This window comes from Triturus cristatus, chromosome 5_1 (assembly GCF_964204655.1).
Source record: "Triturus cristatus chromosome 5_1, aTriCri1.1, whole genome shotgun sequence".
In the NCBI taxonomy this organism is placed as follows: Eukaryota; Metazoa; Chordata; class Amphibia; order Caudata; family Salamandridae; genus Triturus; species Triturus cristatus.
This window is the reverse complement of record NC_140587.1, coordinates 159,687,648-159,713,312: the sequence shown is the minus strand read 5'-3', so window position 1 is coordinate 159,713,312 and position 25,665 is coordinate 159,687,648. Positions and strand designations below refer to the sequence as shown.

Sequence of the window (25,665 nt, the reverse complement as noted above, 5' to 3'; positions counted from 1 at the left end):
GCTGCTTACTTAGGCATTTCATGAAAGGAAAGATCACTTGTTTTAGCATTTTCAGTCACAGCATAAGGGGCAATTTGCAAAGTGTCACCCCCAAATGATGGGGATGTTGGGCTTTAGCTTCTTGCATGCAGATAAGCGAGTGGCCTTCCCAGACTTTTAGTGTCTTGGTCTCAAAATCTTCACCCTTATGCTTGGAGTACAGGCAGGATACACAGTTCTGGTGAAGATCACATCCAAAAAGGAACTTTTTCCACAAGTTCCAAAAAACTCTGAAGAGGGCCTTCTTGGGAGAGTCACTCATGACCAGTGTAATTCCTCTAGTCCAATCCCTACAGATAATGCAATAGTAGGAAATAGCTGGCAGAAGGACTGTAGTAATCTGAAGTACAGTCGGAAGTTATTAATATTTATACAAAATCAACTTATATGGAAAACTGATCAGTGCCTACAAGGATCCCATTCACACAAAACGTTTGGTAGAAGTCAATGGTATGGTGGTCTCTGGGGAGGGGTGTGTGTAGGTCAGTGAGCTATCACCTCATTGGCACAAATTTGGGTCTTTTCCCATGAGGTGATTTTGGTGCCAAAGTCCTTCTGTTTGCAGCTTGGTATGCATGCACAGCTATTTTAAGTTTAAATTAATTTAAATGAGACACTTTTTCAGGATGATGTGGAATGATTCCAGTATGTGTATCTATGAAAGATCCAATGCTGAAGAATGTCACTGAAAAATTACTCCCATACGTTTAAATCAACCCTAAATGCGGAATGTGCCAGTAATTATTGTGCTTTACAGCAGTTGAACATGCAGAGAGGGGAAACAGCCACTACAACGCAGCTGTTTACACGAATACCCTTAACCACCCATGGTTACCACGCATAGCCTTTACCAAGCATACCTTTACAACGAATTGAGTTGTAAAGGTATGTATGGTAAAGGTATGTGGGTGATGGGTAAGGAATATGCTACTTTCCAGTATGCATCTGTTCTTGGCATGTAGAGCTGCAGAATCTCACACTGTGCATAGATCGCCATCTGGTGTTGGGCTCGGATGCTTGCACCTTGTTGTTGTCTTGGAAAGAAGTCTTTGTAGTCACGAGATAGGTGACTCCTCCGTTGGACGACAGTGCGCATGGGCATCGACTCCATCCTCAGATTGTTTTTCGCCATGAAGGGAAATGATGGAGTTTGTAAGAAACAGAAAAGATGTCATGTGTAATGTATCAAAGTAAGATAACATTGGAACAAATACAGGTCCGGGGAGGTGGGTGGGCGTGTGAGATTCTGCAGCTCTACATGCCAAGAACAGCTGCATACTGGTAAGTAGCATTTTCCGTTCGAGGCATATGAGCTGCAGAAATCACACTGGGCATAGAATGTAAAGCAGTGTCTCCCCTGCCGGTGGTCATCTGTATGCGTTGCAGTGGTTTGAATAAGTGTTTTAAGAACAGCCTGGCCTACTGAAGCTTGTTGCTTCGCCTGCACATCTACACAATAGTGTTTTGTGAAGGTGTGTGGCGTTGACCATGTTGCTGCCTTACAAATGTCTTCTAGGGGAATGTTCTCTAAGAATGCCATGGAAGACCCTAGTTTGAGTGTTGAGTGCGCTCTAGGAGGAATTGTCAATGTGCGTTTAGGTTTCTGGTCGCATATTTAAATGCATTTAACTATCCACCTGGCAATTCCGGCTTTGGAGATGGGATTGCCTTTATGAGGGGGAGAGAAAGCTACAAATAATTGGTTTGTTTTCCTGAAAGGTTTAGTTCTATCAATGTAATAAAGTATAGCTCTTTTGACATCAAGTGTGTGAAGAGCTCTCTCTGCTACGGATTCTGGGTTTTGGAAAAACACTGGTAACTCTACAGATTGATTAAGGTGAAAAGCAGAGATTACTTTGGGAAGGAATTTTGGATTTGTCCTCAAAACCACCTTGCTGCGATGTATTTGTATGAATGGTTCTTGTATGGTTAAAAGCCTGGATCTCACTCACTCTCCTGAGAGAGGTGACTGCGACAAGGAAAGCTACTTTCCATGTAAGGAACTGCAGTTCACATGTGTGTAGAGGTTCAAATGGGGGACACATGAGTCTAGTAAGAACAATGTTTAGATTCCACACTGGAGAGGGTGGCAGTGTAGGAGGAATTATTCTTTTAAGGCCTTCCATAAAGGCTTTGATAACGGGTACTCTAAACAATGACAAATGTTGTCTGTTTTGTAGGTAGGCGGCAAGGACAGCCAGATGTAATCTTATAGATGAGTATGCTAGATTGCATCTTTGTCAATGCAGCAAATAATGTTCTGAATTAAAGCATCTAGCGGGTCAATTTTGTTGTTATTGCAGTAAATGACGCATCTTTTCCATTTAGCTGCATAGCAAGCTCTAGTAGTGGGGCGTCTGGCCTCTTTAATAATGTTCATACAGTCGGGTGGGAGGTTGAGGTAACCGAACTCTAGGACTTCAGGAGCCAGATTGCTAGATTCGGTTGTGCTGGATCTGGGTGCCTTATCTCTCCATGGTTCTGTGACAGCAGGGTTGGGGAGGGACGTAGTTTTTGGTGCGAAACTACTGAGAGTATTAGGAGTGTTGTGAACCAAGGTTGCCGTGCCCAGGTGGGAGCAACTAGGATCACCTTGAGAGACTGTTGTTTGAGCTTGCCTACTAGTAGTGGAATGAGCGGACGTGGCGGAAAAGCGTACGCAAATCTGCCTGACCAGTTCATCCATATCGCATTGCCCTTGGACAACGGGTGTGGGAACCTGGCGGCGAAGGTTGGGCATTTTGCATTTTCGTGTGTGGCGAACAGATCTATGTGTGGGTGGCCCCACATCTGGAAAAAGGGCTGAAGAACTTGCGGATGAAGTTCCCATTCGTGTATCTGCTGAGTCTGACGACTTAACAGATCTGCAATCTGATTTTTCACTCCTGGAAGATGTTCTGCCAGAAGATATATGTTCTGTGGAATGGCCCATCTCCATATGCTTTGCGCTAGATGAGACAGCTGCAAAGAATGTGTCCCTCCTTGTTTTTGCGTGTAATACATTGCTGTCATATTGTCGGTGCGGACTAGGACAGTCTTGTTGAGAAGATGTGCTTGGAATGACTTTAACGCTAGAAATATTACCAGTAATTCTAGGTGATTGATGTGGAGCACTTTTTGTTGAGTGGTCCACCTGCCCTTAATTGTGTGGTTTAGGAGAAGGGCTCCCCAGCCGGTGAGTGATGCATCCGCTGTTAGCACTATCTGTGGAACCGGCTCTAGGAACGGCCACCCTCTGGAAAGGTTTTGTGTGTTCCACCACTGCAGAGAGCGATGTGTGCGGCTGTCCACCAATACCAGATCTGTAAGTTGACCTTGAGCCTGGTTCCACTGACGTGCTAAGCATTCCTGTAGAGGGCGCATCTGAAGTCTTGCGTGAGGCACAATGAAAATGCAAGAGGCCATCATTCCTATGAGCTGCATGAACACTCGAGCTGGGAGAGAGTGTTGGGGTTGAAATTTTATGATGAGGGTTTGCATACTGGCTATCCTGGTTAGATTGGGGTATGCTAGAGCTTTGGAAGTGTCTATTGCATCCCCTCGATACTGATAAAGGTTGGAGGGCTGAAGGTGCGACTTGGTGTAGTTTACTGTGAACCCCAAGTTGTGTAGTAGCTGAATCATTTGGCAAGTGTGGTGAACACACTGGCTGTATGACTTGGCTTTTATTAGCCAGTTGTCCAGGTATGGAAACACATGGATCTGCTGCCTTTGCAGGTGTGCTGCTACTACCGCAAGACACTTTGTGAATACCCTGTGTGCTATGGTGACTCTGAATGGGAGAACCTTGAACTGATAGTGTTGGCCATCCACTGTAAACCTTAGATATTTCTTGTGAGCCGTGTGTATGGGGATATGGAAGTAGGCGTCCTTGAGGTCTAATGTGGCAAGGAAGACGCCTTGTTGAAGCGGTGGAAGGACTTGTTGAAGAGTGATCATGTGAAAATGATCTGACTGTATGTAGAAATTGAGAGGTCTGATGTCCAGTATTGGCCTGAGAGTCCCATCCTTTTTGGGGATTAGGAAATACAGGGAGTAGACCCCTGTTCCTTGATGCTTTATAGGGACTGGCTCTATTGCATGCTTTTGAAGCAGTGAGAGTACCTCCTGTTTGAGGAAAGTCAGATGTTCTGCGGACATCGGACGTTGTTTGGGCGGTATGTTGGGTGGGGTTGCAGTAAGTTCCAGGCAGTAACCATACTGGATATTTTGTCTTACCCACGTGTCTGTAGTGATGGATTTCCAGACAGGTAGGAACTGTGAGAGTCTCCCTCCAACCGAAGTGCAATGGTCTGGAGGGAGTGAAGGGAAGTCACTGTTTGTTAGTGGGAGAGGCGCGAATGTTGTTACCTCGGCCTCTTCCCTTGTTGTTATTTCCCCTGTACCCTCCTCTAAAATATTCCCTGTTGGGGGATGTTTGTGTAGGGTTTTTATAGGAGGAGGAAGCAGTGTCTGTACTGATGGTTTTGGATGCGCCTCTACAAAAGGAGCAGCGAAAGGAGCCTCGTGTAGATGGAGACTGTAATGCTCCCATGGATTTTGCAGTCTCCGTGTCTTTTTTCATTTTTTCCAAAGCTGTGTCCACAGCCGGGCAAAAAGTTGTTCTTGATTAAACGGTTGATTCAAGATAGTAGTTTACACTTCCTGTTTGAACCCTGAAATGCGCAACCAGGCATGCCTTCTTAATAACACACAAGTGTTGATTGATCTGGATGCAGTATCTGCTGCATCAAGGGCACATTTAATGGATGCGTTTGTGATTAACTTGCCTTCCTGAATCAGATCATTGGCTTTGGCCTTGTATTGGTCAGGCAAGTGCTGCATGAGGGTCTCACGTTTGTCATAGTGAGCCCTGTCATATCTGACAAGTAATGCTTGTGCATTAGCTATCCTCCAGTGATTAGCTGCCTGGGAGGCAACTCGTTTGCCTGAATCATCTAGTAATTTTGACTCTTTGCCTGGAGGTGGAGCATCACCGGAGGTTTGAGAGTTAGCACGCTTCCTAGCATTGGACACTACCAGAGAATCTAAGGGGAGTTGGCCTTTAATGTAGGTGGGATCCTTAGGGGCAGGTTTATATTTTTTATCAATCCGAGGATTGAGAATTCTGGTCCTGACTGGGTCTTTGAATACATCTGGAGCATGTTTGATGACACCTTTGAGCAAGGGCAGTGTTTGTACAGTCTTTTGTGACTGTGCAAAAGTGTCCACTAGGAAGTTTTCCTCTGTGGGGTCTGAATGCATTTGGACGCCATGATATTGGGCAGCCCTATCAATAAGCTGAATAAACCCAATGTTGTCATCTGGGGGAGATGGCCTAGTCGGGTATGCATCTGGATCAGGAAGATCTAGAGGATCTACAGGAACATTGTAGTCGTCCCATGGATCTGGTGGTATGTCAGTGTCATCATCAGGATCAGTGAAAGGGTCATTATTACCTCCCCCACCCTCTAGGTCATCATCATCCAGTGGTGGTGGTGGTGAATATGGGGGAAGTATGGGACACTTTGGAGGAGAGAAAGGCTTAGTAGGGAGAACATGAGAGGAGGGTCTTAAAGGTGAAGTTGCAAAGTCTCTTTTCTTCACAGGCACCTCAGGGATGTGTGGGGTGTCTAATTTCCTCTTCTTGTGTGGAATGCTGACAATATGGCCTGTCTTAGGGTCCACATGGAGAGTTTTTTGTTTTGGATCGATGGGATCCGGCAGAAATAGTTCTTCCTCTTCGATGACAGCCTTCTGCGCCGATTTTTTCTGTTCCGAATGTGGTTTAGATTTGGGATCTGGAGCCGTAGAAGGGGTTTTTGTGTCCTTCGGCTTCGGGGTCGTGTCCGAAATCTTTTTCGGATCCGAAGGTTTTTGAGGTGTCTTCGGATCTGAGGCCTTTTGTTCTTTGGGTGCCGAGGTGCTCGGTGCCGAGGGCTTTTTAGAGACCGCTGGAGTAGGATGTGCTCCCGGTTTCGGTGCCGACAATGTTTTTGGGGCGCTGGTGTGCGGCTTGCTCAGTTCCGAGCTGCCAGAAGGCTGCTCCTTTGTCTTCGGAGCGGGCCCGGGGGCAGGGATTCTGAAGTTTTCTTTCAGTCGCGACTAGGGCCTTCAGGCGAAGTCTTGACCGGAGCCTTTTGTTTTTGAGGTGGGGTTGGGACAGGGGGAGTTGTACTCACTCATTGACCTGGAGTGATGTGGTCATCATAGTCGGAGTAATCTGCTTCAGCTACGATGTCGAGATCCTCCGAATCCTCTGCCTCTGGAACGTTAGGGCCTTCATCGAAGATGTCCTCTGGCACCGGAGCAGCCTGTTGCGCCATAACGTGTTGTCGATCACGGATAGTTTCCTTGGACCGTAATTAAAGCGCAGGCTTGGCAATTGTTCTCCTCGTGCTCGGGCGAGAGACAGAGGTTGCAGACCTTGTGTTGGTCACTGGTTGGGAATTTAGCTCCACACTGGGGGCATTTTTTAAATGGAGTCTTTTCCATTAGCCGTAGGCTCGAATGGCGTCGATAGGCCCAGTGGCCCGCGTCGACGACCGGAATCGAATTGTGAGCTAGCGCGTCAAAAGGCACACGAGCGAAAACAATACCGTCGAGTTTGCGATGGTTTGGCGTCGAAAAGGTTTGAAAACACGGTACCGAACCGAAGCGCTGATGTTATATCCGAACCCGATGGCGGAAAAAAAACAATCCGAGGATGGAGTCGATGCCCATGCGCACTGTCGTCCAAGGGAGGAGTCACCTATCTCGTGACTACAATAACTTCTTCCAAGACAACAACAAGGTGCAAGCATCCGAGCCCAACACCAGATGGCGATCTATGCACAGTGTGAATTCTGCAGCTCATATGCCTCGATCACACTGTTACCACGTATAGCATTTATCATGCATGCCTTTACAACGAAATACGTAGTAAAGATGTGTGTGTTGAAGGCACGTGTGTGGTAAGGGTGGTGGAGACTATTGGTGTTGTTAGAGGAAACGGAAAGACCCTTCCGCTTCCTCTTCATGATGTGCACCGTGCCTCAGAAGAGCATAGAGAGGAGACATCGTGGAAAGGTGAGGGGGATTTTACTTTATAAATAAAATTAGTATTTGTAATTAAGGGCTGCGGGGCTGGGTCACGCAGGGGGCTGTTTCTAGGGTTCAGGGGAGGGGTATTTATTAGAAGGGTGAGAGGGTTGCACAGGGGTCAGTTTCTAGCGTTCAAGGTAGGGGAGGGGTATTTGTTAGAAGGTTTTGGGGTGGGGAAATCGCACAGGGATTGATTTTTAGAGTTCAGGGCAGGGAGGGGTTTTTGTTAGCAGGGTTTGGGGTGAGAGAATTTCGCAAGGGTCAAATTTTAGGTTTCAGGGGAGGGGTATTTCTTTGAAGGATTGGGGGATTGGGGGGGTCGTGCAGAGTACAGGGGAGGGGTATTTTTTAATAACAAAGATCTGGGGGCTGGAGGGTGCAAGGGACCAGCTATGGGGCTTGGGTCTGAGATAACCTTTACCATGAATATGCCATTACCGTGCATGGTTTTACAACAACATTTGTTGTAAAGGTATGCGTGGTAAAGGCATATCAGTGGTAAAGGTTATGCATGGTTATGGCATTCACGTTGTAACGCATGCGTGGTAATGGAATGAGTTGTAACGTCACACAACAGAGAAAGGATGAGTCTGCAGGACCATGGCAGTAGTTTCAGAGAGGCACTACACAAAGGTGGTTCTGGGTCTCTGGTCATTCAGTGGCCATATCTAAAGACTTATTTCAAAGTGAGTTTCAAGAGATGCTATTTCCAAAGAGGTATTTAGTAGAAGGAATGGGACAAAACTGTACCATTTGTCCAGAGAAAACAAAACAATCCCAGCCACATATGCTCATTAGTTTCATTCAGAGCTTTTGTGCCTTCGCCTAATACTTTGATCACTTGTTCCTACTCCCTGGAACCCTTCTCGGAGTCCTTTTGGAGACCAAGGATCCTGACTACCATGAGCTCCACATACGTGACGTTTTGCTGTGTTAACCTTTCGAACTTGACCAAATCTTATGCTTAAATCCACCCAGACTTAGCCTTTTTCCAAATGTTGGTACTACCGCATAAACATTAACAGACTTCCATAAACCTTACTGGTAACGATTCTACCCACTCACGTTAATAGGAAAAGGTTAAAGTGATTTTCTTCTGCTCTTCCCATTTAAACCTTCTGTATTCGTTTTTAGGAATGAAAATCTATTTTTGACAACTTGTTTTGAGTTTAACTTGATGAGAACTGTGCTTATGTTCTTCTGATTTCAACAGCACCTACAGAAGAATGAGGCCTTTGAGCTTACCCTACGCCGGGACTGACTTCAGGGAGACCTCCTGGCTTAGCTCTGTTGGTACAACTTTGGATGTGAGTTATGTAGGAGGGCAGTTAAAGTATGTAAACCTTCTAGCTACTCCCTTTTCTCCTACACTCTCAGTAGGTTTCTCCCATTTTTCTTTTATTGTTTATTTTCTCTATACAGTTTTGGATAGCATGAAACAGACACAAGAGGGTAACAGCACTTTACATAAGATCATAAAAGTTACGAACAGAATGTGGATAAAGTGTGCTAAAATTACAATAAACATTGAGTAGAAAAACAGTATAAGGAATAGAACGTACACAATTAATAAGATAAGTCTTAAAAGAAGTCATCATCTGCTTAATTTACAAGACAGATTAGAGCAATCAGGGAGGGAAAAAAAGAAGAGGTCAAGATTAATATATCCCAAATTGCGCTCTTCCATTTAAACAACAGACTGACAGTTTATATGTTTCCTCATTCAAGTCCACATGTATATGGTACTTCTCAACACACAGAATTTTTTTAAGATAGGTAGTACTGTTGACAAAGTACTACTTTATGATCTTTTTTTAAAGTTGTCTTAAAATGGATTTATCCTAATCACAGGAGGAAGTGAGTTCCAGGGCCGTCTCTGAGAAGCCTGTTTCATCGTTCTCAATTTTCTGAAGAAGGGGTGGTTTCCAGATTTGTAGAGTCGGCACTTTTACACTGATTAACTGCTTACATTCACAGACAAGCGTTTAGTATCTGTATGACTTTCCTCGCCCTAGTCAGACTTTTCCCCTTTAGACTAAGGCTTTTCAATTTTTCAATACAGCTTTTCCCTTCAGAGCTCTTCTTTTGAATCATCAGTACAAGCTTTTCCCCACCCTCTTCGACGCCTGAATGAAGGGTTTCTAATGGATCTTGCATCTTTAGCTATACTATCTATATAACAAGCATTTACAATGCAATAGGTCTTGCAATTATGTGAGTTTGAGCTAATGGCATTGTAAATGATAATGCCTTTATGTATGTTTTTTGTTTGTAAACCTATATAAAATGCATTCTTATCTATAACCAATAGGTCAAACTAACGCCGAATACACACACTCCGTCGCATGGGCACGCAGCAGTGCTGGCACTCTTAAAGTGCTCTGACTACGTTTCTAAGCGCTTTGAGAGATGGAGGGTCTTTTGTTGCATGTTTTTGTACAGCACAGCGTTCGCCACTCACTGACCTCCTGACTGGTAAACACGCTGATGACTACACAGGTGGAGTACAGCTGCTGTGAATTAATGGGGGCAGGACAGAGGTAAATCCATGAAGTGCACACAAGCGTGGTGACGCTGGCTGTGCAGAACTCGGGCGAATTCAAAAGCCCAGAGAAGCGCTTTGAGTTCACTGAGTAAAGAACTGGAGCAAAATCATAAAGTGAAAAGTAGTGCTGTGAATCTTCGTTGCCGGAATTGGGGTAAATTCACAAAGTGCAACATAGTACAGTGCATCTACGGAGCCTGTAAATTGAGTAAATTTGCAAAGGGTAAACAAGTGCCGTGACTCTATGAAGCCTAGAACTGCGGTAAATTCACAAACTTCAAAGAAACGCCAAGAATCCATGGATCCCAGAACTGGGGTAAATTGAAAGTGCAAAGAAGTGCCGTGCATTTATAGAGCTTAGAACTGGGGAAAATTCACGAAGTGCAAAGAAGTGCCATGCGTCTATGGAGCCTCAATTCATGAAGTGCAAAGAAGTGCCCTGCGTCTATGAAGCCTCAATTCACGAAGTGCAAAGAAGTGCTGTGCGTCTATGAAGCCTCAGTTCACAAAGTGCAAAGAAGTGCCGTGCGTCTATGAAGCCTCAGTTCACAAAGTGCAAAGAAGTGCCGTGCGTCTGCAGATCCCAGACCCGGGGCAAATTCAGGAAGAGCAAAGAAGTGCCGTGCGTCTATGAATCCTAGAACTGGAGCAAATTCACGAAGTGCAAAGAAGTGCCGTGCGTCTATGGAGCCTCAGTTCACGAAGTGCAAAGAAGTGACCTGCGTCTGTGGATACCAGAACCGGGGCAAATTCAGGAAGTGCAAAGAAGTGCCTGAGTAAATACCTGGGATACATTCCAGTAATGCAAATAAGGACTGTGAGTTTACTAGGGTAAAAGAAGGATACACTGTTTACCTGTAATCCTTAATGAAAAAAACAAATTGCGGCTGACCAAGGTTCTTCACCTCAGCTTCTAAGGTAAGTAATTAAATAAGTTGTAATCGTTGTTCGGGATTATTCAGCGCATATGATTTTTGACAAGGTTCTCCTCGAAGAGAAAGTATGTTGCAAAGACTCCGTGTTTCCTGGCTGCTGCCTGGCTCAAAAGTTTCAACAGGTATATAGATAGCTCAGTGTGTTAATGCATGCGCTGTATAGATCCACGTATGAACAACAAGGGGTGCCAGAGCCAGAGTGATTTACAAGCAGCATTCACAGCCTATAATCCACCACTGAGTGATAACAAGCGCGTGTCTGCCTTGTATAGTTGCGGGGCACAGTGAAACTAAAAGCTGAATCAAGCGCGCGGTGGGAGCGTGTGAGCGCGTGGAGGGAGTGTGTGAGGCAGAGAGGAGACGCCATGCGCGTGCACATCGCCTGTCCGTGCGCGCACATGGTTTGTCTCCCTTCGCGCACCAAACCGACAACAATAGGCTCGCCAAGGCGAAGCAGCGCATGCGCTGCGTTCACTAGGCGAGACCTAAAACAGAGTTGAGAACGAGGAAAGTGTCAAACGGGACGAAGTGCAAGAGACGTAGAATTGCTACTCACCAAGAGCTTGTCCCGGAGGAATCTCATGTTTGGTACTCGATAGTTCACCTGAGGCAGCATGGCTTTCAGATCCTTCACAGTGATACTGGAAAACACCAAACAGGGGAGTCAGCATTTTCCAACATGCTTGGCCATTTAACAAGAGTCAATGTGAAAATGGAGCTAAGAAATAATGAAATTAGAACAAATGTATAGGCTTCGAGTAAAAATAAAGGAAACAATAACTTTCTAAAACCTTTTCTCCAAGTAACTGAATTCAACTAATCACAACAATCAGATTGCACCGTCTGTGTTACCTCTAATATACCAGTAAGAGTAAAGCAACACCGAGTAATAATTGGAGTTTTCCCTGTACCCTGTAGCTCTTTCCGTGAAACACTGAAAATTAAAATTAAAAAAAGATGTAACTCTCCATATCATCCATTGTACAATATATAGCATCAGAAGTCTGCGGATCGAAAACGATACAGTAATGAATCAAAGTAGTTTTTACTGTTGCATAGAGACCACAGGGAGAGCATCTAAGGACGAACCTTCCAGTTAGAAGCCACTGTGACCAACAGCGGTCAGCTTTGAACGTGGCAGAAGCTCGTACTCAGACGAGTGAACTCATAGGCTCGGCGCAACCGCAGTAATGGTCTTGTAGACTCCACGAGATACAATTGTCATTAACATTATATTTAATTTTAAATACATTGATACACATTGCAACCTCAAGAAAGGACCCAGGGCCAGATGTACTAAGGTTTTTTGCGGGCGCAAATGGGTCTTAGACCTGTTTGCGCCTGCAAAAAACCTGTGGCCCATGTACTAATCCTATTTTGCGAGTCGCAAATTTGAGACTCGCAAAATAGGATTAGTGACTCGTTATTAGGAAGGGGCGTTCCAAGGGCATCCCTTCCTAATAGCGATTCCTTATGACTGTTTTGCAAACTCAATTGCAGTTGCAAAACAGTCGCAGTTTACCACCCTTCACAGAAGGGTGGTAAACCACTTGCAAAGTGGAAGGGGTCCCCAGGGGACCTCTTCCCCTTTGTGAGTGGCTCTCAAAATATTTTTTAAGGGCCCTTAAAAAATGAAACTGAAACGTTTCATTTATTATTTTTCAAATGCATCCCGTTTTCCTTTAAGGAAAACGGGCTGCATTTAAAAGACAAATCTGCTTTATTTAAAAGCAATCCCAGACATGGTGGTCTGCTGACCTCAGCAGGCCACCATCCATGGTAGTGCCAGCCATTCCCAATGGGGTCGCTAATTGCGCCTGCCTCATTAATATGCATGAGGCATGTAATTTGCGACCCCATTAGGAATCGCAAACAGCGTCACAGACTGCATATACTTTGAAGCTTCACACTCGCCTGTTGTTCCCTGAGGCTGGATCACCTTTGTAGATTCCCAACTCTGCGGACCTGCTGACATTCCGTCCTTACCGAAAGGGCCTAAACTGCACTGCTGTTAGCTCTGCAGTAGGGGGACGCCATTGCTCTGCACTGAAGGTCTAGGCAATGAGTACCAACAGCCCAAGTGAAAAGAATTGGTTGGCCATTTAGTGGGTAAACCTAGTGCTTCAAGTGAAGGTTAAGAAGTAGATCAAAGAGCTTGCAGTAAGCCAACACTTTCAACGGAGTACTTAAAAAAATAATAATAGAACCAAATGGGACAAAGATTTTAGCTAAAACGTGATAGGTGTTAGAGACAGTCTACCACTGAAACCTGGAGAGAGGGGGACTGTTCCCTTTCCTCCCCAAAGGTATGCTAGTGAGATTATCTGGAAGGAGCCGAGGTATATCCGTACCCTTCAGAGGCTTTGCTCTTAACTGTCAGTGGTGGGTGTTTAAAAAAGATTCAGGAACAGAATTTGGGTAGATAACATTATTAAAAACACAACAGCATTTAACATCAGTTTTACAAGTTGGCGATGAGGTTATCGACCAAGAATATTTATTAGTGAAAGAAACACATTTGTGCATTTCAAATCATACTTGAGTTAGTATTATTTCACAGGGAGTGGGACTTTTCCTCTAGCCAGGGATGAAGCTTACAAATGAGAAAACAAGTGCACATCGGTCAAGTATAATAGGCCACACATTGATAAGACTTAATTACGACTTCAGATGTGTGAAACATATTTCATAACTAGTGGCTAACGCTGTATTACAAAGAGTGTTATAAGTTCAGTAATATTAGTCAAAGCTTGATAATATTTTTAAAACATTTGTTTGGGAATGATCCGATGGCCTCCTATAGGGAACTAGTGAAGCTGAAATGTCAGTTTCACCCTCGACACTTTATCATGTCAGGTTAGCTATTAGCCCAGCACTGCAAATATGCGCGTGAGTTTCTTGATTGTCCAGTACAGCAGATACAGGCCTTCCACTTGCCACACTGCATCACTAAAGCATCAATGCCCCTCTGGGAAGTTAGTTCAATGTCCATCCAGACACCAGAAAGTCACAAATGTAAAGCCTTGCAAAGTCCAGCGCAGCCTTTTATCCTTCTTTGGCTCACAAAAGGAGTACTGCTGGTGTAGATTATATATTCATAGTAAATTCTGCTTCTCTTATCCTGCTTTTCCGTAGCGGTATGATTTAAGAAAAATGCAAGGATGAATTATTATTACATCTCGGAGAACCTGGGGGCAACCAGAGTGTGGTCGGTCGAGGACTAGAGCGCATGTGAAGGTTAACAGGGAATTACTTCCCCATGCTTCAGTTTTTGAGGTATTTCCGCCGAGTCCATATGTAAAAGTGCCCATGTGTTAAACAGGGGGTTTCCCACATGGACTCGTTGTTAAGACATAAGGTAATGACCTGTACTTCTATTTCTAAGCCCTGTTTGCCGAGTGATGAACAAAACAGCTGATATTTTCTTTCTGCGCCCCGGCCCCCGCCCCCCTCGTGTTCTCCTCGCCTGGTCTCATTTCCTGCTCTTCCGGCCTCTTCCTGTCTGCGCTCCTATCACTTCCCGTCAGATCCCTGGAAATGACTCAGGGCGGCCCCCGTAGGGCGGGGCTCGAGGCATGGAATCAGTGCCCTGCATTGAAAACCTGAACCCCAGCAGCCCCCCTTCTTTATCAGCTTCTTTTCAGGCGAACAGATGTTCAGAGATCTTTTTCATTTAAGATATATCAACACCATTTTTTTCTATCTCGTTATCCTGCCAGGCTGGGGGGAGGGGAAGGGGAACTCACAACATGTTGCCCACACCTTACTGTGTGCCTACCGACATGTCGCAGACCTTGTATTGTGTTCAGCCCCTTGTTTCTGAGGTTTTTTGTTTTAAAATCACCAGATGAGATTCGAATTTTCCTAATTTCATCAGGCTACAAGGTGGTCATTCGTTATAGAGAAAACATGACAACGATCCAGCCGGTTGACAAGTGCTCTATGGCCTCTTCATCAAATTATACTATATTTTAGAAGGAAAATACTCTCCTTTTTCAGCCATTTATTTCTGCAGTGTTTCTCTTTCTGCTTCCTTAAGAACGCCCCACTACTGCGCACTTACATGGGAAGAATGGTTTTCTCTTACGACGGCTATATTTACAATTCTACTACAACTCTCTTAATTTGTTGATTTGGATTCAACCTGGTGTTGCTTATCCAGTTTAAACTCTTTTGGTCTACGTCACCTGTTTTTTTCCCTTAACAATTGCTAAATTTGATTTAAACTGAATAAAATCTGATTTAAACTAAATAAAAGTTTATCATATCCTATAAAGTGTAGCTCATTCTGAATATGGCATCTGCATTGAGCTAAAGTGCACGCATTAAATTTACTTGAGACACTTTTGCACACCAGCAAAGTGCTGTGAAGTGACTACTAGGCGGCATTCCTGCGTTATGTAAAAATAACCATTGGGAGGTCTTTAGGGCATCCAAGTGTATTATGCTCAGTTTCCACATCAGGCCCTACATGGCAGGCTTTCATATAGGGACAAAGTACCTCCTGCCATACATTATATATGGGATAAAGTACCCGCTACCATACATTATAAGGATATGGCAAATCACCAAGGAGTTCCATAACTATATAGAGGAACGAAGCCGGAGGCCACTTCCTTTTATAGGGTTATGGAACACTGAGGTGACTTGCAATATCCTCATTAGGCAGGAGGTACTTTATTCCATAGCTCATGGTCACACTATCACCATTTGCGCAAACCACTTAAATCTTTCATCTGGAAGAGAGAGCATGATTGTGTGCATGAGGAAAAAAATAGAATCTGTAGTGCAAACTTAAACACATCAAAAAAGATACTTGTTGAAAAAAAGATATTAGAATCAGTTTACAGTTTAATAAAAGTCAGTTTTATAAAAAAAACTGCAGTAGCTTGGAATGCATAGAAACACACAGAAAGGTTTTAACTCTTCTATATTTACCCAAGGAGTGCAAAAATAAACATGTTGACATAAACATCTCCTTTCTGCTTGTCACTGTAGAGCTAGAAAAACAGCAGAAGAAAGAAGCTTTTTAGGTCGTGCTCTGTGAGGCATGGTGTACACAGTACAAGGGCTTCAAGCCGGCCCATTGATTGTAATAGGTTGTCCCTGTTGCCTTTCTAAATTCCTTACTTTTGAATGGCAAATCGTGCCCATTTGTCTCTCCTTTTGGTCTGTCGCTCCATCCCATAGCAACTGGCTCTGTTACAGGGCTCATTTCGCTTCTGTCCATTTCAGTTCGTTCCACACACAATTTTTTTCCGTTTGCCTGCCTCATGTTCTGGAAATGTTGCAAATGCAAGCAGCTGACCTATACTACTGCTTTCCGTTACCACCCACTGTTTCTCCGTGTGTTCTCCCCTTCGCACCTTAGCTTTCACTTATGATCTACAGAGTCTGGGTCACTGAAGATCAAGTAGAGCAGTCACAAAGTTGGAATGTTAGAAATATCACTTTATTTGTTAGCTCCCTTTCACCCAATCTTTCAGTTTTAGTTTTATGTTTCACTCGCTCGGAGCTCCGTTGCTCCATTTCTGTAAACAGGGCTATAAATCTTGTTCTTTATCTGGTCACAAATGTGGCAACTGTGACTCTGTTCCCAGTGGTAATTCCCCTTTCTTAGTCCTCTAGGCAGTGCTGCAGCTGTGTCTCTCTGCCCAGTGGCAATTCCTCCTTCTTGGTCCTCTAGCCTGTGCAGTTAGCTGCTTCTCTAGTCTCTTCGGTAATTCCTCTTTCTAAGTCCTTTACACAGTGCTGCTAGCTGCTTCTCTGGTCTCATCAGTAATTCCTCATTCTTAGTCCTCTAGACAGTGCTGCAGCAGCTTCTCTGGTCCCAGTGGTAATTCCTCATTCTAAGTCCTCTAGACAGTGCTGCAGCTGCTTCTCTGGTCCCGTCGGTAATTCCTCATTCTACGTCCTCTACACAGTGCTGCTGCGTGCTTTTCTGGTCTCATCAGTAATTCCTTATTCTAAGTCCTCTAGACAGTGCTGCAGCTGCTTCTCTGGTCCCAGTGGTAATTCTTTCTAAGTCCTCTCGGCAGTGCTGTAGCTTTGTCTCTGTTCAAACATCTACTACACTCCAAACCAAAACATAGATAAAAGACATTGTCATTAACAATGCCAATAGCTCTAATTCTGACAAATGCAAGACCTATTGCATTGAAAATGCTCGTCTTTAAACAGCTGCCTTGATTATGCTCCATGACCTGACCTGCCTTTCCTCTCAGCTACTGGCTCTGGCTTTGTGATGTCAGAACTCACTGTAGTAAGCTATAACAGTTGAGCTCTGGTGTAATTTCTTTATAATCGGTGACTGGGTGCATCAAAAGTAACCTATTATAAAAAAAATTATAGACCGAGTCTCTACATTTATAGGCAGAGTTGCAGGATACCAGGTATTGTAAGGATATTGCCAGTTACAGAGGAGGTCTGTGACCATATAAAGGAATGAGGCTGATGCTCTGTGACCTCCTTTCCACCAAGGCTGCTGGCTCAGGCATGATGTCACAACTCAACTGTAATCAATTATTACAGTTGAGCAAGCTACAGTATTTTCTTATTGCAGGTGACTAGAGACGTCACAACCTAAATGTAACAAGGAAAACAGAGACCAGTTTTATACTGAGGTTGTAGGCTTGTATTATACCAATTTCAAATACCATTGATCAGGGAACCTGCAGTAAAATACATTTTTTGTTACTTATAAATAATACAAATACGGCCACAGCTACATCTTCCTGAGGCAGACCTATATAAAGCACATGCTCCTGTGACCTGACAGCACTAGTTTGTACCTGCAGTGGTGGTGCTCCCTCCATTTTGGATGGGATAACACTTGGGAGTGCTTCAGAGATGCCCGGATCGCCATGAAAGGGGTTCTTCCCTCCAGGGCCAGACGTGCCTTTTAGTCCACCGGGCATGGACCCTTGGAGGTCGGTATTGAGAGCCCAGGGCCGCTCCTGGTGCCTCTGTCACTTTACCCAGCATCCTGAGGTTAATTGCAGATGACACAGGGAGGCTTCGATAGAGCGAGGAAGGAAAGGAGGGGGAAGATAGAAAGCGATCAGTGACAGAGAAGAGAAAGAGAAAGGAGAGGAGAGAAGTAGAGAAAGAGAATTGGATGGATAGATGGAGAGAGAGAGAGATAGCGCAAGGAGACTAATGGAGCGGGGCTGGTTTGAGCATTTATGCCACTTCTGTTTTTTGGTTCCCTAGCCTGGTCCAAGATGGAAGCTGGATACGCTACCCTGTGAATAGGTCAGTCCTTTGGTGGTGAGAGGCTGATTGATGGACGGTCAATGCAGGTTCACTGATGAGGGACCAGAGAAGTGATGGCACTTCCTGTGACTAATCCAGCAAAAGCAGTGTGACTCAGATCAGATCAGAACGGCTGCAGCCCGTGAAGAGCAGTCAGAGGTATCCAACACCCGTTTCCGGTTGCAACGAAAGAGCAGAAAATGTACTCCCCTTCCTGACCCACAGGGTGACTGCTAGTTGAAGTAGAACTGGTGATTAGTGAGAGCCTTTAATAAGTGCAAGGCATGAATGAGGTTCTGGATCTGACAGCCTTAGCGTCATATCCCAGTGGAGAGGACAAGATGAGGAAGCTCAGAGGAACTGCTGGATCAACAGCGGCTACAGCAAGGAGGGCCAAATCTGCAGCTCCACTAGAGGACTACTTCTGACCCTATTCCTAAATCCAGGTAGGGACGGACGCAGCGGAGGATACACCTGTGGCAGCCTCTCCAGGACTGGAAAGGCTTTGATGGCCTCCTCAGACAGACTACTTAAGAAAGTGGATAGAATGCTAATAAATGCATGGTACTGGAGCTTAGACAGAACAAGGGACAAGGGTCACAGCTGCAGAGGTTGTGGCCCAATACATTAAAGGGAGGATAAATAAAAAATACTTTTGTGTCCCAACAGCAATTAACAAACATAAGAGTGACCCGCCTTCCAGAAGTGTGCCATATTCTCTGTTTCTGTGTATTCTCCTGCAGAATATTCTTGGACATGCGAAGACTCCATCTGACAAGGAAAACCACACTGGAAGAATCCTGAGTTCTAATGCCTGACTCCTGATGAAAGAAGAGGACTCACACTCAGACTCTGGACTCTTTCTGGCACCTAGGGGTTTGGACAGTTCTCCAAGGATCACATAGCGGGTCCACTGTTTACATGCTTCAGGGACAAAAAAAGCAGAAGGACTCCTGACTTCCAGAGGGCATGGCTGACCAAAGAGGATTAGACCCTGCCCAGAGGGGCAAAGGCTGCAGGACGTTCCCAGCAGCTGGGATACTAAATCTGAAGGTAAAACCTTTGATTAGAACAACCCGCTTGGTGTATGCGACCTCTGCTCCATTGCGGTCAGCCTTACATTGTACCTAGGTCCAGGCCCACCACAAACTGTTTTTTTCAGCTAGTGCTTAATGCTTGACTTCTTTTTTGCCTTAAAATATAAAAAATCCATATTGCTGCCTCCCTCCTCCCCCACTTAACCTTCTTTTGTGATCTTGGTGTGCTTTTGATCATTACATTATTCACTATGCTTTCAAATTGGTTTGGGAGTTTTATTATGTTGAGTTCCTTACTTTGCATTTGTTGGTGTTGCTTGAACTTAGTATGTAGTTCTCTAGAGATGGCCTGTTGGTTGTGCCATTGCTACTGGGTTGAGCAGAGATCTTCTCAGAACTGTCAGATGACTTAACCAGAGTGGGTTGAATTGGTGGTGGTACCACCCACCCAAATTAGTAAGCTAATTTCTGTCAATAGGGGCCAAAGTATTTGAGAAAATTTATGACAACTCACCTATTTCCAAAGGTACATAAGGACATCTACATCTGTCAAAATTATTCTTCAGTACTACTTGGATAATTTTTTACAAAGGAATCGCAATCTTACAAGAGGACTTTTTTTTACATTATCAAAGGGATTTATACAGACTAACATCTGTATAAAATAATACATAAAAACTGCAAATTCATTTGCTTGCTTTGATTAATAAAATGTGCTATCTCTCTTGTAATATAAGGCATTATGTCTGTTGTTGACTTACCAGCTATCTTTTCCTCTGTCCATAGAGTCAAACTGTTTTCGAAGCCACCTGTTAAACAAATGTAAAATTGTAAATGCATTGTTTATTTATTTGACATCAGAAACATTATGATCAGAAATATTTTATATAGCATTAATGCCGGCATATTAGATAAAAAATGATAGGGTGGTTTACATAGTGAAGACAAAATAACACTTGTGTAGGTTATATCGCCAATTTTGAGAATGCAAATGGTGAAAACACACATTTAACTAAGACTATGACATATGGCTAACTAGTGGATAATACAAGTATGCAGTATACTTATGTACATCAAGATGAAGACCTCAACTTCATTGAAGTTGCAAAAATGACTTTTCAAGGCTGCTTTAAATTTTTGAAAAGAGCGGGTGGCCTGAATGTCTGGCAGTAGGAAGTTTCAATGCAGCAGACGTAGAGGGCGGGAAGATCTTCATTTGGAGGCCATACATGGTCGCGTAGGTGCAACATGAAGTTTGAAGTTGGTGGGTCATAGGTTTTGAATATGTTGTACTGGGAAACTAATTCAAAGGGGTGGTTTGTAGCCAAACTATTAACAACTATCTTCATTTACTGAAGGCAAGTGCCAGAACTTGTATAAGGTCTAGTTCTTGGCAGTGAGCCCCCAGTGTAGTGGTGGTGTACTGAAGCGGGAGTGCACTTGAGGTAGGTATAATGACCTTGGTTAGCAAAGTATTTAACCTTGTCTAGTGGAGTGAGGAAGTATTGGCAGAAGATGACAAGAAAACTATTGCAACAGTCCAGTCTGCTTATTATTAATAAATAATCAGTGTTTTGGCTGTGTTATATTGCATGTATGTTTGTACTTGCATATATTAGAAGATGGAACCATGCTGCGCAAGCCGTCTTGGTAAAATGAAAAAGGAGAACATTATTTTGGTGCACTTGGCATTCAGGTGATAGTTGATGCTCTTAGAGGAGATAATATCTAAGGGCTTAAACGTGTAAAATGAGAAAAGGAGGGGTCCAAGGGACAAGCCTTGAGGGAAACATACTGGTAGTGGCGTGGGTGTTTGTTTCTGAGGCCCAGGCAACAAAGAATAAGCAATCTGAGAGGTATGTAGTGAGACACTAATAACTAATGCTGTGCTTTGACAATATACATATATATATATATGTGTGTGTGTAAATATATATTCAAGCATATATATATATATATTATCTACTGGCGGTCGCCAGTAGATAGTTATAGTTAGGATCGTGTTTCCATAGGAAATCCGCAACATTCTATTTGGAATAACTTTGGCGCCGATTAACGAATCCTCGCGAAATTTTGAAAATAGGTGGGGCGCTCCGCTCCGCTCCTTCCCTGAAAGTCTCGGGGGGATTCGTCAAGCGGGGGCTGAGAAAAAGGGGGGGTCCCAAACGCGTTTTCCCCATGCATTTTTCCATAGGACCTTTAGTGCAAGCTACAGCCCGAACGGCTGAACAGAATTACTTGAAATTTGGCAGAGAGGTAGTCCTCAGGTCAGGGATGTGCCTTTTGCAGGTCTGGTGTAAATCTGTTCAGTATTTCCTGAGAAAATAGCATTTAAAAGCATATATATATCTATAAGCGCGTACGGTAAAACTTACCGTACGCGCACGCTGCCGTGCGCGAGCGCGATTCTGATTGGTTGTTAGATCTTAGTAAACATTCGAATCGGTCGAAACCAGGAAGTGTCGGCCGCCATTTTGTCTCTCGCAGTCTGAGGGGGTGAAAAACAAAGGTGGAGAACGTGAAAAGGGGGCAGGGTGGACAGTTCCTGACCCCCTAGCCTTTGTCAGGGGGTCCCAGAAGGACCCCCAAGGGCCAAAATTTCCTTTAATGTTTTTGCGAAAAATTGCCGAGTACGCGTAGCGTGCGCGTACGGTAGAAACGGAAAAATACTGCACTTAGCATTTTAAAAAACGTACAAATTCACTGAAAAAACCATAGGTTTCACACATGTTATAGTTAGCTGGACATTTCACTCGTGAAAAACCATTGAAATTCCCCCGTTATAGTTAGTGCAGGCAACTATAACTCACGCGACCGCAATCCTCTGCTGATGACGTCGGATATCTATGAGGACTACGAATGTTACCCCTCTATATATCGCTGCAGCACCGCACGCGTAGTATGGCTGTGAACACCAGTTAGATTGAATACTCACACATAGTGACATATCATGCAATCGTGATAACAACTAATGCTGCACTCATAACAGACACGGCATATTCTCAGTATGGAATTTACATTTTGTCGATTTTTTTATCTGTTTATTTCAAACTTTATTGTTCCCTCTTGGAATTTGCCAACAAGGTCCGAGTGTTCAAGTAATGATATGCACCTGAAACCACCATTTCCTTTAATACAATTGCAAGTAAAATTGTGCATTTAGATGCTTTCCACATGTAATATATATTTTTTATATTCACAGCAATTCATTGTAAGTGATTCGGGTCACATCTATGAAATTTATTGTCGAATGGTCAAAGTATTTTGTTTATGTCCATGAACCTCGGGAAGGTATTTCTATGTTTCGTAGGCTTGCAGGAAGTAACTTGACAAAGGCATAACGCCGAAACGCGTCGTCCTTTAACTGCTAGCGCACAATAAAGTTTTTGTGCCGTTTCCTGGTGTGCCGTCTCCTTATTGTGGAAGCTTCTACCCGGAATAAGAATTGTGAAATATAGATGGTGGCTGCTGCTGCCAACGACTGCACCAACGTCGCAGGCTGGGGACTGCTTTGGCAGCGAATCACGAAGATATATATATATATATATATATATATATATATATATATGGTAGAAAGTATCCCGACACTGTCAGCTCCACTCCTCTCGGGGTCGGTGCGAGTTCCCGGGTTCGGGTCCCGGTAAATATTGATGAAAATTCCACCGCACTTAATCCACAAAGGAACACTCGCAAATTTTTGAGAGACAAGTATGATTATGCCAGTGGCAGGATTCTCACATTTGGCAAGCGATATGATGGTGCAATTAAGCAGTTTAAACAACTCAAAACAGTCAGAAAAGAACCGGAAGTGGCCACGTCTGAGTCTGGATCAGACCTCTACTACTGGTGATCAGGTACCAACTTTCACGCCCCTTGAAGAATATCGTTTTTTACAAACAAATATGACTCTAAGATCTCGACCCCCAGAGACAGTACGTGGAAAAGGAAGAGGAAGAGGCGCAAACCTAAGGGGAAAAAAACAAGGAGAGGGGGAAAGAAACGCCAAAGAAGCAATGCCGCATGGGAGACAAACACGGCAATCGAAGCAGAAGTAATGGGTGAGAGAAACTTGACAGTTTTAAATTTATCTTCCCATGTTTTGACTAAGGCGGAGGAGTCGCTGCTTGAACTTGGTTTGACTTTGGTTTTTGATTACACCAGAACTCGAATTGATGTGTTTCTGTTTGTCCGAAAGTTGAAATTGATGAAAATGTTTTTACAAAAGAAAAAACGTGCTTTGGAGGGTGGTACTCCTGAAGGTGCTGTCAGTTCTGGTGCCCAAATTTCTAAAAATCTGTGTTTAGAGGACATAGAAGGTTTGGCGTCTGCATTGGAGTTCTGTGGGGATGGAATTGGTGAGAGGGATGAACGTTTCATGTTGGAACAAATGGGTTTGGAGCTCTCTGGTACAGTTCCCACCAAATTTAAACCAAAGTCCACATTCAATCCCAATGCACCACACGACTCACTTGACACTTTTCATGAAGTGGTCACTAGGGATTTGATGCATATTTGGGACACTATGAAAAATAGACATGCACAGAACTTAACTTTTGAACAACGACAGGCATTATCCACTCTGAACAGTGATCCGGGGTTTGTAATTAAACCCTCGGATAAAGGGGGTAATGTTGTCCTTTGGGATTGTAACGCCCTGAACGTCTCAGGATCGTTTAACAGACACGATAATGAGAACGCAACCACTTGTGAAGGTTTAGTTATTTTAATGAAGGCAAAAATAATACAAGGAATAAACAAAGGTTATAGTCACTGGAATCCTCCAGGCTAAGTACGTTACCAGCCCACAGCACGGATGGTCCTAACCGTCCTCTGCATATACGCCGATCCCGGCGTATGCCAACAGAGGGCAGAAATGAAATGGCCGACAATGCCAATCGGTAGGCTGTGAGGGGCACGAAGAGTGTTGGGGAGAATCGAGGAGTCAGGGAAACACCCAGCCGGGGTCTCTACCTGAAGGGAGCAGCCGCTCAACCTCTTCCTCAGACTGCACCGGGACGCGGAGTCACCTCCTGGTGATGCATCACCGATACCCCAATCACAAGCAAAGAAGTCTGAACCGAGAGCAGCCGCTCGATCGATCCTGTGGACTTCCGAGTCTGTAACGCGGCAAACACCTCCTGGTGTGCGTTACAGCTGGCAGTCCCTGTAGCTCTGGTCGAGCTGGGAGTTACGACTCCAACCAGCAAAAGCGCCACTGCGCTTTGACTCAGCCGAGTCAAAAAGCGAAGCTCAATGGTTATCCGGTAGAGCTTCCGGGTCCTTCACAGGTGACGATGGGGCAAGACACGGCCCAGGGAGTAACGACTCGACCTACCTCCGTTCTTGCCTTACTGGAGCACCACTCCGGAACACTGCTCTTCACTAAGCAGGTACGTCGGTTGTAAACACAATATCCGACAGCGTTGTACCTCCCGGTTCCTCCCTTTATAGGGCGTGTTTTCCTTGAGTTATGTAACAGCTCTCCTGTTTACATAAGGGCGTGTTTTCCTTGAGTTATGTAACAGCTCTCCTGTTTTACATAAGGGCGTGTTTTCCTTGAGTTATGTAACAGCTCTCCTGTTTACATAACCTCTCAACCGCTAAGCATCCTGGGAGATGTAGTCCGTTTTCGCTGGCTACCGTTTTCCTCCCCTCGCATGACAGGAATTCTTGACAGGGATATCAACCTGTACAAACAGGAGGCCAATACACAATTGATTCTCTCTGGTAATTACACCAAATCAAGCAGGGAAGACTATACCTTGGCAGTGAATGTCTATTATAATAAACTTGGGGAATGGAGGAAGAGTGGCTTTTTAGAGGAAGATGAATACCGTTTTCTCCTTGTTAAACATCCGGTAGCACCCTGTTTTTATATGTTACCGAAGGTCCACAAAAGTCGAACCATTCCCCCTGGCAGGCCAATAGTATCAGCCAAAGGTAGTTTTCTTGAGAACACCTCTATCTTTTTGGATGCTGTCCTTTCTCCCTATGTTCTGTCTCTTCCATCATACTGCAGGGACAGTACAGATTTCATTAACAAAATTGAAGGTATAGGGTGGCAGGAGGATTTTTGGTTGACAACAATTGACGTGGTTTCTTTGTATACCTGCATCAGACACTGTGATGGAGTACAGGCATGCAAACATTTCCTTAGGGACAGGTCTATCTTCTTGTTTGATCAGACAAATATGCTTTTGGACATGTTGATTTTTTGTCTAAATAACAACTTTTTCCTCTTTGAGGATCAATGGTTTAAACAGGAGGTTGGCACGGCGATGGGAAGTTGCTTTGCGCCGAGCTACGCCTGTATGATGATGGGATGGTGGGAGGAGCAACTGTTGTGGACGGAGATGAATGAATTTTTGACGAAAAATATAGTCTTTTACACTAGGTATATCGACGATATTTTTCTGATATGGGGTGGATCAAGGTCAGATCTTGATAGACTTTTTGAGACTTTCAATAACAATAGTGTTAACCTCCGTTTTACACATAAAGTTGCCCAGGATGAGATGGACTTCCTTGATGTACGAGTCAAGATTGAAGAGAGCGTTTTGACCACTAGCCTATATAGGAAGTCCACTGCTGGGAACAGCATTTTACATGCTAGGAGCCACCACCCTTCCAGATTAAAGTGGAGTATCCCTTATGGGGAATTATTGAGGGCCAAACGCAATTGCAGTTCTGAGAGCAGCTTTGAGAGAGAGCAGGAGACAATGTTGCAAAGGTTTCGAGAGAGGGGTTACCCTGAGGATGTCCTTTTGACTGCTCAGAACAAAGTAGCTAAACA

At 44.2% G+C, this 25,665-nt stretch overlaps 1 protein-coding gene across 3 annotated transcripts in view; it reads right to left on the bottom strand.

The window, feature by feature from the left end:
• Positions 1 to 25,665, bottom strand: part of LOC146830503 (1-phosphatidylinositol 4,5-bisphosphate phosphodiesterase gamma-1-like) — a 695,332-nt gene that overhangs the window by 421,570 nt on the left and 248,097 nt on the right. For all 3 annotated transcript variants that reach the window (XM_085604690.1, XM_085604691.1, XM_085604692.1), the window contains 2 exons: positions 19,634 to 19,681; positions 11,138 to 11,222 (listed from right to left, as the gene is read on the bottom strand). In XM_085604690.1, coding sequence (XP_085460816.1) covers positions 11,138 to 11,222; positions 19,634 to 19,681 — 133 coding nt within the window. The remainder of the gene's footprint in view (positions 1 to 11,137; positions 11,223 to 19,633; positions 19,682 to 25,665) is intronic.